This window comes from Astatotilapia calliptera, chromosome 1 (genome assembly GCF_964374335.1).
Source record: "Astatotilapia calliptera chromosome 1, fAstCal68.1, whole genome shotgun sequence".
NCBI lineage: Eukaryota > Metazoa > Chordata > Actinopteri > Cichliformes > Cichlidae > Astatotilapia > Astatotilapia calliptera.
Window position 1 is genome coordinate 20,604,784 of NC_137422.1, and position 14,792 is coordinate 20,619,575.

At 41.8% G+C, this 14,792-nt stretch overlaps 1 protein-coding gene across 4 annotated transcripts in view; it reads left to right on the forward strand.

The window, feature by feature from the left end:
* sox6 (SRY-box transcription factor 6) overlaps positions 1–14,792 on the forward strand; it is a 126,623-nt gene that overhangs the window by 36,841 nt on the left and 74,990 nt on the right. For all 4 annotated transcript variants that reach the window (XM_026167257.2, XM_026167301.2, XM_026167309.2 and 1 more), the window contains 2 exons: positions 9,918–10,155; positions 13,294–13,504. In XM_026167257.2, coding sequence (XP_026023042.1) covers positions 9,918–10,155; positions 13,294–13,504 — 449 coding nt within the window. The remainder of the gene's footprint in view (positions 1–9,917; positions 10,156–13,293; positions 13,505–14,792) is intronic.

Below are 14,792 nucleotides of genomic sequence, written 5' to 3' on the forward strand. Positions count from 1 at the left end.
TTATGCATTTTGCTGTCAAAATCCAGTAGATTTGCAACTCCTCAACAGGTCCAAAAAAGCCCTCATTTTTTCCACATAAAGCCAGTCTTTAGCTTAAGCTTTACACACAATTGAGAATACAGGGAAGGGGGAGAAACCAGGGCCTGTATTTTTAGCTTAGGGCTATAGTGATGTGGCTTCCATTTATAGCAGATATGCCTCATATGCCTGATGACGGGTGATTGCCTGACACCACAGAGCGAGAGTTTAAAGAGTGTACACTAGCTGCACAACACAATCTCCATTACATGCTAACAGAAAAAGGAGAAGCACAACCCATCATGCAGTATGCCCAGTGACACATTTTTATTAACACGGTGTTAAAAATAAGTAAATAAGATGTGTTAGTCAAATTTGGTCACATTTAGTCACATTTATGTATCTAGACTGACCAAAAGTTGTGTCGCTAATTGTCCCCAAAAAAACCCCAACCTTAAAATGTTCATAATTTTTCACATTATCATGTTCTTTATGCAAAAGATCCCCCCCCCTTTTTTTAAAAAATGAGATTGCACACTTGTTTCCTTTAATGCCAGTTCACCTTGGCTACATGCACCTGACACCACTTGTTGGTAAAGAGGAGTGAAGAGGCACATTTTACTCACTATATTTGGTTTACTCCAAAGAAGTGCGTGTTTGTAATTTTCCTTTTAAATATGTTCACAGCTATTTAACTGGGAATCTTTAAATTATCTTTAAAGAGAACTAAAACAAAAACATCACCTATCTGCCATGCTGAAAAATCTTCCCGTGACCCGAGTTCGTGGTGGCAAGCATGGATCTTCACTGCTATGGATGTCTGTGGTAATTAAGAGTAAGAGCAGGGTTTTAGTGCATGGCGCCGTGGTACTTTACCTAGCCCCATGTTATATTTTTAGGTTAATAGGATTGAACATGTTTACACCAACTGGTATATTAAGAAGTGGTCAAAAAAGGTGGCTTAACTATCTTAAAGGGGATTACATAGGCATTCAAATAGGATATCAGTAGGTGACTAATTGGCTGAGACACTAACAGCAGAAACAGAACTTTTGGACAATGCTTGTGTTCAGTGTGAAATGCCTTAGTTGTCTGTAAAATGAAAAGGGGAGAATGGTTTACAGAAGTGGCCAAGATTTGACTGCACTTTACTGCAAAGAGTGTGTTGCAAGTGCAACGACCTTTGTCAGGTTCCAGCTATTGTTTGCAGACTGGTTACACACTCTACAGGCTGTGAAAGACACATCTGCTACCTTTAGCTCAGCAGAAAGCAGGCAGTCAGTCAGGGCTGTGTGTATGCATGTGTGTGTGTGTGGATGGGGTCCTCCGCGTCCCCGCCGAGCAGCTGAGCTACGTCCTTATCCTCTTATCAAATATTTGTCTGTCCTTCACTCTTTATTTGCCTCCTGTTTGCTTTGTTTATTGAAATTTATCTCAGACAGATTGATAACATTTCCCGAAAGTTTGCAACATATTTTCTGTGTTTGCACTTTGTGTGTTTCTGTGTGCAAATTATACATATTTATCGTGTATTGTACTTGAGACTTTGTTCATGCCTATCTGACAATGACATGGGTATTTCCCCCCTCCTGTTATTTAAGTTTGTGAAGTCACAGTAGGAAGTTTGGTTTGATACAGCAGCACACTAAAACTGGATCAGCTTTAGAGAAAAGGCTTAACATAATACACGAACCCATATTTGTTTTATGTAGTTTTGACTGATTTCCTGACTGAGATCCAGAGGGTGATCATAAATGATTTTGGACAAAGGGCCTCTTTGTGTGAATGGGGGCCCAGTTGAAATGGAGGAGTAGTTTGAGATTACTAGATTATTTCCTACTAGCCCACTGAGTGAGGCGAGGCAAGCTGCAGCCCTGCACCGTGCTGTGCTGAGGCTGAGTATAATGAGTGTGGTGGCAGGGAACCACAACAGAGCCGGGGCACAGGCTGCCTGGGAACCAGAGGCCCATGGCCCACAGCCAAACAAACACACACACACACAAATCCTGCTGCACACTTGTGGCTTTTTAAGAAAGCAATTTAGTTAATGATTTCATTTTGGAACTCTGTCATGATGCATGTGTCTTCTGAGCAAGCCAGCAAAAGAATTAAGGAGAAGCTAATGCAGAGGAAAGAGTATTAGTAAACACAAGCTACCCCCCTTTACAACCGCAGAGAGAAATAACATACAACCAAGTGTAATGTGGCATTTTGCTGTGAACACAGCAAAAAAATCACATGGGTAATAGACTGTGGTAGGTGTAGTGCTCGTGGCTCCCGCATCGTTTTTGCATCGCTCTGGACAAATGCAAAGAAGAGCTGAAGCACAATGCGAGTGGTCAGACACATGGTTAGCAGCAGGCCCGTTTAAACATTTTGTGTTTCAGTCGGCATCTAATTCACTACAGCAAAATGTGCTGTATTTCCATGGAGTGGAAATACAGCACATTTTCCTGTTCAACCATGTCTGTCAGCTCTCTGATTTTATTAGGGCTGTGTTTCACATTCATTTACTCAGGTTTTCTCTGTGCCGCCCCATGAATGAAACCATTTTAGCATTGCTAAAACAGCAGCTTGTACATGTCTTCTGTGAACCAAATTTTTGGGCAATTACTCAGATCAGTGGCTGAGGTTTCTGCTTTTGCTCTTCAGATCTCATTTTTTCCTCCATCCTCTCTCCTTTTTTTCTGTATTAGCTGTCAATCACGTGTGGTAACTTTTAACCACCTCCAAACAGAGCTGGGTGCCAGCCATTCATTTAGCCCTTCACTTTTTCTTCACATCCAACCTGTCAGAATGACACACACTGTTGACCATGCTTTCTATTCAGCACTGGCAAATTAATTGGTTTCAGAGGTTTAAATCAGCAATCAATGTCAGTTTCCCAACATAATAAGCCTTAATCATAAATCTTTGAGGTGTGGCTTGCCTGACCCCTATTCATCATGGCTCAGCTAGATGGCCTCATCTGGGTGGAGCAAATGAACTACCCCTGTTTTGATTTTCCAATTGACATGTCACATGAAACATGGCTAGTCTCTGTCCTCCCTGGTTCTACCCCAGCCGTTTTTCTAACAGTCCTTTAAAAAACACACACACACACACACACACACACACACACACACACACACACACACACACACACACACACACACACACACACACACACACACACAAGGTCCCAAAGACAAAGAAGGAAGAGAAGCCCCTTTCCCTTGAGCAACAGTTCTCAATGAAAGCCATTAATTTATTCAGAAAGAGAAAAAGAATTGAGGGAAAGAGAAAAAAGCCAAAGAAGTACAAGTAGGTCTAACTGCAGATAATAAGCTGTTTTCCTCCCATCCCCTTGAATATGAATAGGACGGCTTAATTCCTACAGTGTTAAAGGTAATTTCCTTACTTATCCCACCGAGGATCACAAATCCAGTTAAAAGCAAGATTATTTTTCTTTCTGTAGAAAACAAAAAACTAGCTCATTTTTCGATCAGGACTTGTAATGTACAGGTATATATTAGGGAAGTTAAAGGAACAAGAATAGAAACTGAGAATGTGGGGTACTGTGTGTTGACAATCCATATGCCAACCAACAGCAGTTGTAGCAAACCTGCTGCTGTTTCACTTTGGCACTTCACTTGCCAGTGATGTCCTCGTGATGGCGAGACCTGTTTCCTGCTGTGCAGCACCGCTTCCCCTCTAGTTTCATCAATCAGCCACAGTCACCAATTTTTTATTGGTTTTCCCGCTCCACGTAAAATTGCTCCATTATTAGCTGATGTCCACATTGTGGTATGGATGCTTTTGCTCAAGACTTCCTTTGTTCTTTCAAACTTCTCCTCCCTTTTGAGATTTCCAGGCTCCCTTTAGACTTATTTTTCTTCTCTTTGGCGAGTTGGGATACATCCCTTTACTTCTGTTTGGCACACTGCACAAGCTCTTCCACTCACTATTTTGGCAGCTATGAGAGATGTTACACTGGTTTTGTTGAAGTGCATTCTCTAGTGCACAGAAGAAGTTATCTTTATAAATAACAAAATGGACATGGGCTGAATAGTGCTTTGTTTAATGTCTTACAAAAAGAGGCCCACTCTATATTTCATCTGTCACTATTGCTTTTCTTTCCTTAAACAATGCTCAATTGTTTTCCATTTAAAAAAAAAATCAGGTTCTATGAACAGAAGAATTCTGTATTATTATGTTCCTGCCAAATTCCAATCTCTGTTTTCCTTCTCCTGTTCACAAAGGGCTCATAACTTACTGCGAACTATTAGGCAAGCCACAAAGCTTCACTGTTGCTCAGCAAATAAGGCCGTGTTCCTTGAGTTGTTGTGAAGTTTGCTAAGTGTAGCAGCAGCACCAGAAGGCTCTTTGGAAAAATCCATCAAAGTAGGTCCAGAAAAACAAGAAATGTGATTAGTAAAAAAATAAAATAAATAAAGAGCATCTTCTGGAGTGTGTATTTCCCTAAACAGTTGATTCATATTATTCTCTGCACCGCTCCTCTAGTGGATATATTTTGCTATGGTGTGAGTCCAGAGAAAAGGCCAGTGGTGATTTTTTTATTTTTTTTGGATGGCCATCCTTCAATTGTGAGGGCATACGCATGAGTGAACTTGTGTGTATCCTGGGGAACTGAGAGGCTGTTATGCCATCCAGCTCTGAGATTGTGTCCTGGGATCAGGAAAAGGGCCAATGGCACAGAGGACCAAAAGAGGAAGAGAAGAAGGAGGTGGTAAAGGAGGGATTCAGTGCGTGAGTGCTCATCGACCCTTCCTGAGTAGACAGACAGGGACACTTGAGCACTCTTACACCTGCATCTGCCTTTGCCTAGCGTGGGGGGCAAGGACACCAACCACGCCGTCATAGCAGCTGCACAAGTGTTTAAAGTGAGATACAAGACAGTTCCTCTTGCGGCATATTATTGCAAATAATTTACCCTGCAAAGTAATTATCAATGCTCTGCTCAATATGTAAAGTGCGCACTTCAGGTGGCTTGCTTAATTTGCTCTGGGTGGCTATCATTTGAGCGTGGATTTTTAGCTGCGGTAACTGTGGCAGTTTCTAATAGAGAAGGCATTAGGAGAGAAAGTGAAGTGAGGATGAAGTGGCGCCGTAATTGAGTTGACTTTTTGCAGGGGAAGGTCAACAATAATGGAGGAACAATTTAAACAATTCATTTAGACAAGTCTCCAGTCTCTGTACAGTAGGTTACCTAGTCGGGAAAAATCTCTATTTTCCCAACCATTTGCTTTGCTATATTTTAACACTCTTACCTGTAATTGCTCAGATGCCTGAGATGTAAGACAAAGATGTGTCATTGATTCAAACTGACTTGTAAAAAGCAGCTGTCTTTTAGGGATTGACTTTTTAAAAAAATTAATAAATAAAAAATCCACAGGAATTGCACAATAACGTGTGTACGCACATTCTGTGTATGCAGGGGTTTGCCCGCATGTCGATATGCAAGGCAAGTGTGTGAAAAGCAAGCGCACTGTGCACGGTATACAGCCCGTATTATGAGTTGATTATGTATCCAGGAACCTGGCTGCTGCACAGCATGGCACAATCACAATGGAGGGTGATAATTTAATTGTGCTAAACGGTGGAATCCGTGTCAATGCTCCTCCAGCTGGGAGCTGTCAGGTAGTAATATCTCATTATGGCAGGTGAAGAACCCAGAGGAACCCTACCATGACACCTGTTAGAACAGGAGGAACCCCTGAAGGGAAATACACAGATGATTTTCTCTCTCTCTCACTGGCCCTCCGCGGCTCCCACGCACACGTTCACACACACTAAGCTTCCACACTATTATCTACTATCTACCCAACTTCATTTAAGATATTGTATCCCTATGTTTTGATTTATTATTAGCTGTACATAATGTGTAGTGCACAGTTAATAGAGCGCAATATACTAACAGTGTGCTAGAGGGAAATAGTCATAGGCCTTTTGTTAATTGCATTATTGGAATATTAGAAAGTGAGAAAACTATTTGAATGAGCACATGTTGGGCAAATGTACACACTGATAGACCACAAAGGAACTTCTTTATCTGTAATTGTTTGCTGTTCCATCCCGTTTAAGATATCCTTCGCTTTTTTAATCATTTCTTAGTTTTTCTCTCCTCGTTCCACTGAAAACACACGTAAGAAGAGTCTAATCTCCTCCTCATCTCTGGGACTCATGATCAAAACTTGAGGGTGCAAGACATCAGCAGTGAGACAGACGAGTGTCCGGGTGGGGTGATCGGGGGTGACGGCGTGGAGTTACTTAGGCCATTGTCTATAAAAGGTAAACAGTGTGACAGAGTAGAGACAGAGGGCGAAAGTCAGTCAGACCCTTTTATGATGAAAGAGGAAATGGGATATCTGAGGACACATGGCTCGCCAGTCACAAGACCACCAAGATGAGCAATGCACATCACTCCTCTAATACTTACCAATTATACAGAGGTTGTTTTGCACGATGATGAAACATTATCTTGGGGAACAATTCATGACTCAAAGCATTCCAGGTCATATGAGCCAGTGGCCGGAGAACTTAAGACCTAACCCTTCAAATGTGCGCAATATTGTCAGCTATATATAGACTGGGTATCTTTTCTATCTGACCCTCCCTCATCTCTGTCTTAAGTCGTCAAAGTGACTGGGGCTTTTGTCTTTAAGAAAGATGGCTGCGTATCTTACACTTGTTGTTATGATTTGGATTATCCCGCAGCCGGGTTAGGGTTAGGCTTTTCAAGTTCACCTCATTTTTATTGTTTTGTAAAAGCACATTTTGGTCATAATAAAGTGAAACAGGGCTGTTTTGCTCACGCACAAGAGGCAAAGGATGCATACAGTCTTATTTGAACTGAAAATATAATCAGATTCCACATGCTTTGGTGGTACCCTCATTCAGCTAAATTCTGCTCCCTCTTCTACACCTCATCAGATGTCTTTGTTGTTTCTGCGCTGATCTATTGCACGTGCACGCCTTTAGATCACAGCCCTCTGTGATCGCCTCTCCAAATATGAGGAATAAAATACTGTATGGTTGCCCTCAGATATTTTCAGAGAATTATTGCCACACTTCTCCCTTTCCCTTTTAATAATATGAGGTAGTATTGTATGGGGCTTGTCAGGGGTTGGGGGTAGGGCAGAAGGGTTTCTCTGCACTCTTTAGCTGCCTGAGCGCAGCCCTCCCAGCACTGCTAATAAATTATTAACTCCTGCTGACAAATACTGTTATGGAGCTGCAGATCTGTTGCATTCTTTAACAAGATTGCTGTAGACACATGTTACAGGAGGATGGAGTCTCCATTGCTCCCTCTTCTTCGTTTCTCTCTCTCTCTCTATCGCCTTCTCTCACTCACGCCTCAGCAGTTTGACTGATGGCTGGAGACCAAAGTAAAAGTGCCTGAGAGACTGAATATTTTAGTGGTAAAATAATACTACTTGATTTACTGTGTAATACAAAAGCAGTGCTTTGTTTCACTCTCACACTCCATTGAGGACGAGGTGCTTGTTGCGCTTCAGGCTCGAGCTTTTTGTGTGCATGAATAAAAAATATGTCAGAATATGCGTTCAGCCTACTCCCGCCCCACACACACACACAGATATGCGCACACACACACTTCATTTCCAATAGCCCAACTTCTACTCCCTCCACTTACCATTACATGCATGCGCTGAACTTTGCTCTGACTTCTGATTGACAGTGAACAGTGCGCAATTTTAAGCTCATTTTCTCTTTGATATAATTGAAGGAAACAATTTAATAACTGATTAAAATGAAGAGCTGAGTCGCACTAAAAGACACAGCCAGCAGCATTTCGAGGCACAGCGGCTAAAAAGTCAGAAGAAGAGACAGAAAAAGAAGCACACAAGCAGTCAGGCACGGGACCACACTCCTGCATTACTGTCTACCTGTCTTGGTGGGTTTGTTTGTACAGCTGCTGAGACACAAGAGATCAACTTAGGCTACTATTGTTTAGGCCTCAATTCACTGCCCAGGTTGACTGTGACTGTGTGCAAGAGAGTGAGTGAGTGAGTAAATAAGCAGCAAAGAGGATGGTAACAACTCTGTCACTGCAAATTTTTAAATAGTAAGTAGAGAATTGTCTGATTTTCTTTGGCATAAATTCCCGCCGCACCTCTCAGATCTTCTGAAGTTGGTGTTTAGGGTTTGTTTTTTAAAGGTAAAAAGAAAACTTTGCGACACACTCTTTAATTTCTTTAACTATTGCGCCATATCTATTTTTATGTTATTGGTTCATTTCGTATTGTCTTCTATTCTGAACTTTTCACAATCTTAAAATTTTGCTTTCTAAAACTTGTACAGCATGTTTGGATCCAGTCTATAGTATTCAGCTGTGTGTGTGTGTGTGTGTGTGTGTGTGTGTGTTTACATGGACAATACATTTTATTTGACACGCTTCCTTGAGAAGGACCAGGAACCATTACAGTCAAGACCTTGTTAGCAAAATCCTTTTTTTAATATGAAAATACCTTTGCCTATCTCTTGGTCCCCGGCTCTCAGCAGAAAGTGCAAGGACAACAGCCTGCCTCAACCTTGAGAGCTCCCACCCCCACATGTCAAGCTGAGGGTGAAACTAAAGTGCTGTCACACTGACCCCTGTGGATAGAGCAGGAGAACAGGGCAGATGTTGATCAGTGATGAAATGCAATGCAAGAAGTATCTTGAGCATTTTGTCGCATACAAACACATAGCTGTAACTTCCCACCCCCATTTAAATTTTTTTTTTTTAATTCTTCCTTCTCCCATGCAAACGCAGACCAACTCACACGCCATGACTGTGAGCATTTACAGCTTGGTTTTAATGATCGATATCCCAGAGTTGAGAAGAATAAACAGAACAACAGCTATGGGAAAGGTAGATTAGCAGCTAAATATGCTCCAGCTTCTTCTCTCCACTTTAGATCAGTAGGAAGGCCCTATTATCCTCTTTTTAATTTAAAACCAAACACATAATTAGATTTTCTGGCAGTGTTTAATTTCATTCTTTGTAGTGCACAGCATGAGTGCAGGCTCATTAATTGTGAGAAAACGCGGAATTGGTTGTATAAATTTTACACCGAAAAGAGTTGGGCTGTTTAAAAAAAGAAAAAAAAAGAGAGAAATTAGAATTAACATGAGTTTCCTTTGCACCTGATATGTCAAGTACACTCTTCACTGTAATATTCATGAAAGCATGTGACAGATTTGTGAATTTAGTCCTCCTGCGAGCTTTGGTTTTTAAGCCGCTTAAGTAGGATTTGATGGCCTGGGGGAACGCTGTCAATAAATGTTAATAATTTCCTCATTTGATGCACGGAAACAAAAGGAGACAAGGATGGCTTTTGTTTGTATCTGACTGGTTCAGAATGAAAGAAAACCAAATGAGGGAAATTACTAAATTATTACGATGTTTGGAGGACAAAACCAAATATGTTTGAAAAATAGAGAACATCATTTAGGTAGCGTATGAATAAAAGACAAAGAAAAAAGAGGGGGGAAAGCAATCTCGTACCAGGAGTTAACTCATTTGTTAGGTTTTTCACTTTTTATCTGGATTTAGTCCCTCTCTGGTTGACCTGCTGGCTGAGTAACTGTTGTGGGGTTTGGACCAGAACTCAAATAGGGATGATTCCAGCCACAGATCAAGTCATCCATCTGCATTAAACAAAGGATTAGGGACCCCATGGCCTGCCCCCAACTCAGCAGCCCAGAACAGCAACAGGTGACAGCCAGGTTAATCATTCATCTCATGCACCATCATCCCCTCAGGTGCACTACCTGTAATCCCAGTGGCAGCTACGAACCCCCCCCTCCAAACTTGATATTCATTCATGAAATTCTTCAACAACTATAAGTCATAATCTTTTTTTTTCCAACTATTTTGTTTCTTTGCTCCACAGCAGAGTCATGTCTTCCAAGCAAGCCACGTCTCCTTTTGCCTCTGTGGTTGATGGGGATGATGCCATGAGTCAGGAGCATTTGTCTTGGGAGAAAGAGGAGAGCGCAGAGGCCCATGGCACACCACAGCTGCCGCTGCACAGTCTGCTTCACGGAAAAGCCCCTGATGAAATGCAGCCGCTCAGCAGCGTACCATCAGAAAGCGATTGGGACAGCCTGGTGTCAGCCCAGCAGCGCATGGTGAGACATTCATACGCAGTTGCAAAACAAACCTCTAATAGAGCCCATGCTGGTTAACCAATAATGCCAAACATTTCAAAAGTCTCATACATTTTCACAAAGCATCTTTGTGCAGATGAAAAGAGTTTTAAATTCGCACAGATTTGAGCTGGTTTTTCACCTGCCACTGGGGACAGCAAATGTTTCACACAGAGCATCACACAGTATAAAAAGCATAATGACAGCAATAACAAAGATTTCAAGTACAAAATTTAAAAAAAAAAGTAAAATATGACAGCAAGCCATTTAGCAGGACAAATACCAATGTAGTCTGCTAAAGTTATACCGAACTGGTCGATCTCTAAACCTTTTTTATTATTCTGTAGTGACTCTGTGATACTTATGGAGTGAATGAAAAACAGTGTGAGCTACTGTGGGGCGTAGAAGACGAAGCTCTGTTTAAATAAAGCATAGTAATACAGGACAATTTCAAACCTATTAGTATGCACTTATGTCTTACTGTCCTCCCGGGGGTATTCACGATCCAAGCGGAGCAGCCACTCATTGTTCCTGGCTTGTATAAAGAAGCTTAGCTGATATTCTATCACCAGCTCCAGCCCCGTGGTTCTGTAATGCTCTGAATCCTCAGGGATTCTGGAGCCTTTCAGACAGGCAACTGTGCCAAACATTAAACCATGAACTATTATTAGGTTAAAGAGGGGATCTCTAACTCTTCTCTGAGCAATGTGAACGGCACATAAAATTACTTAATAGCAGATGGAGAGGAATGTAGCTTTATCTGCTTTCTTTGGTGTGCTTTGGATTTACGTTACTGCAAAAAAAAAATTGTGTGCTCAGTGCGTGTGTTGTTTCTCTTGTTTTGTGTAAGCTACATCTGCGGCAAGACCCCCAGATGCTGCGCATTTTAAGTGGAGCGCCGCTTTGATATGAGCAGAATGAGGAAGAGCATAGGCACTTGTGGGCTATAGACACAGGAGGCAGGTGGTTGTCTGTGACAGACGGGCCTGCGGTAAAGAGACCCAGAGGGCTTCTGAAGTAGCTCTGCAGTTTGCCACTGAGACCCTCAACACCTTAGCACAACACACACACGCACACACACACACACACACACAGAGCCATAGGATTTCTCAGGTTCTTGTCATCTGTAGCACATTACAGTGTGTCAGCAACAGGATTTTAGTGAATTTTATGATGTACAGCTAAAAAAAAAAGCATATAGAAACACTTCACAAACATACATAACTAATATATAAAATAAATAAACTATGTGTCACACAAACTTAAATAAAATGTCAGAGACAAAACATTGAGTTATGTAACCTCTTAAGGATAAAAAAACTTAAATACAAGAAAGTTATTTTTTTTTTAAAGAAGAAATATGACGGCATCAATCACCATGTTTTCTTAAAGAAAGTATAAGACTGATCTTTCACTGATGTAAACAAGGCCAGCAGCCATTGAAGTAACAAAAAGAAAGAGTCTGCAGGTCTGAAAACTTTCGATATGACTTTGATTCAAGCACAACACATCATGAATAGTTAGATAGTAGCTATTTTAAATGTTAAAGGTTGAGTGTTTTATTACTTCTATATTATTCCCTCCTCTTGCCTTGATTTTGTCACAGTCCTAATTGGTATAATGTACAGTTAGGAGTGGATGTTTTTTATGCCCATGCCGTCTTCTACGCTTGGAAGGTATTTCAACTGAATAATAGGTTGAATAGTAAGTGGGAGTAAGAACTAAAAAGGAGAGTAAAAGGGAAAAAACAAGAAAAAAGGGTCAAATGCAAGAAGGTGGATGAAGAAAAGAAAAGGACATAAGGTGGAAGGAATTAGAGTGTTGCCTTTGCTGATTACCTGACTCTATTGCTGTGCCATGGCTCTGTGTGGGCTGTGCCCTGAACCCACGCCAGCTGATTAACCCAGCACTGCTCCACTCCCCTCAAGCACTCTCAACTGTCTCTGCCATGCTGCATAATGATCCAGCGCTGGGCTGGGAGGTGCAGAGTAGGCCGGTCAGTCGTGCCACCCTGGCACTTGGTACCAGACCACCCTACACTCCACTGAAACTCTGCCTCGAGCTCAACATGCCACACAGGGATGAGAACTCGGCACTGTCAACACTCCTGCCTGGTTTACTGCATTCCCGACTTTTTATTTGGGATTGTCAGCGACTCCAGACATGGTTGCATCATTTAACCATGCTGTAATACACTCTTATCACACTGGTGCTGATTAAAGCTCCCTGTTTTTTTGTTTTTTGTATGACAGGCTTGCAGTATATTTTGGATTCAGATCTTCTCTGTGCAGGCGAAAGTTTAAATCAGTAACTGTTCCCCTGTTAAAGGCTGCAACTCCTGGCTGCTTAGCTACCTTCTGCTTTCTCAGACTGCACAAACCATAATTAACACCACCTTCTGTCAGACGCAATCCTCAGCCATCGTCTGTGCGCTGCCTATACACTCCCATGTGCAGAGTATTCTCTTTTACTCTCTCTGTCTCTTCCCCTGAAGCCCTCCCCCATTCTTCTCCCCCATGCCTTTATGTCTCCGTTTGTGCACCGGGAACACTCAGCCAGTCAGCCAGAGACAGGACCCTTAGTTAAATACTAAACCATACACAGGTGGGACGAAAAAACAACAACAGCTTGAGACAGGACACAGATTTACGACGGCTCGAGGCACTCAGCTGAGAATAGTTCTCCACTAGAAAATGAACAAATTACACAGCAGTCACCCTAACACAAATGCACACTCAACAGCAATTTGAGAGATTACAGCTGGGCGGTTTCTCTGTGTAGTCTCCGCAGATGAAAAGTAAAGCCTGAGCACATTATGGATATACCCCCATGAAAGTGTACCTCATCATTTCATCTCAATTTTTCACTTGTCATATTTCATTTATCAGAGCAGCTATCACTGTTGAGACTGCAGAAGCTGCCGTGTTGAAAAGCCAGAGAAGAGCCATTTAATATGGCCAAAGCGCCCATGAGCTGCAAAAACCTAGCAATCACTGCATTTGAATGAAAAACTGTCAAAACACTGAATAGAGCCACTGACAGAACACAGAATCCCGCTCATCACTTAATACAAATCCCATCCCTTGTTGCCTCCCCTCCCGACTTCTGTTTGTCTTACAGGAATCTGACAGCAATAAAGTATGCTCCCTGTACTCTTTCCGGAACAATTCCACTTCCCCACACAAGCCTGAGGAGGGGGCCCGGGAGCGAAGTGACCTGCTGAGCGGATCAGCGTTTGGAACTCCAGAGCGCCGCAAAGGAAGCCTGGCAGACGTAGTGGACACTCTGAAGCAGAAGAAGCTAGAGGAGATGACAAAGACAGAGCAAGACGGTATGACTCCTCATGTGTGTGTGTGTGTGTCCGTGCAAGTGTGTGTGTGTGTGTGTGTATGTATGGGCACAGGAATACTTTACCTTCTTCCCCCTTAAGCGTCCTCGATCTTTCCACATTTTCCTGTTTCTTTAATAGTTTTTCACGCTTGCTGACTGTCTGCCTCTTTTCTCCTGTATCTCTCTCTGTCTCAAACACTCATGCGGGCACACTCAAAGCTGGGAATACTGACGTTACAGTATTTCCAGTTTGTTCTGAACTTCTTCCAACATGACAAAGACTGTGTGGCAGTGCACCTCAGCATAAGTGTGGTCTTCGTCCACGCCAAGGAAAACTCTTTGACTATAAAACTTATAGTGCTGACCTGATGCCAGGAACATTACCTCCTTTTTATTTTGCTACACAAGAACACTTCTCACCATGCACAGTTATTCATCAAAGGTTGCTAACCACAAACAACCCAAGCCCTTCTCAAGGATTTTACCTGTTTCGTGTGCATAATTAATTCATCTTATTCAGCGCACCGTGAACAGCTGAAAGATTTTTTTGTTGTTGCTGTTGTTGTTTTGTTTCCTAAAAGTAGAGATAGAGGGGGGAAAAAAAGAAATCCCTTTCTGCGATAAGACTGTTGGGTCTCTATCATATCTGCTACCATTTCACCCTGCTTGGCTCTCCCTCCTACAGCCTGCAGTCTATCAAGAGTATGGCGGAAAAACAAATATTTGAAAGAGCTGCTGAAACACATCCCCCTTCTTAATTAGGGCTGTAGTAATATAACTACATCCAATCAAATGTTAAACCCCCTTGGGAATGCATGTGTCTCATTTAGTGTCTGGGGAGCTCTTAGCTTAAGCACTTCATCAGACGAATAAATTAGACCTCTGTTAGCCTAAAAATAATTTGCCACTTCTTTTTTAAGTGTTCGTTCGGCGATCTTTGTATCAGAGCATCACAGGCCTCTCATCACTTAATCGTTTAGCCACATCCTGATATGAGACTGATTATTTGTGTTGTCATTAGATATTAGAAGTCGGTCCATATTTCACTGAATACAAAAAATCTATATTACAAATTAGACCTGGGTAGGTTTATTAGTTTAATAATTGTTTTTTATTATGATTTAATGGCCACTCGTATTGGCAATTTACCAACACACTGAAAAAAAAGAAGCTCTTAATAAATATCTCAGTTCAGACAGTAAATATACTGTGTTGTCTCGCCCATGTTTTTGGGCCATTTTTACTAAATGCTCTAATGCAGACATAATTTTAGGGATATCCGGTATCCT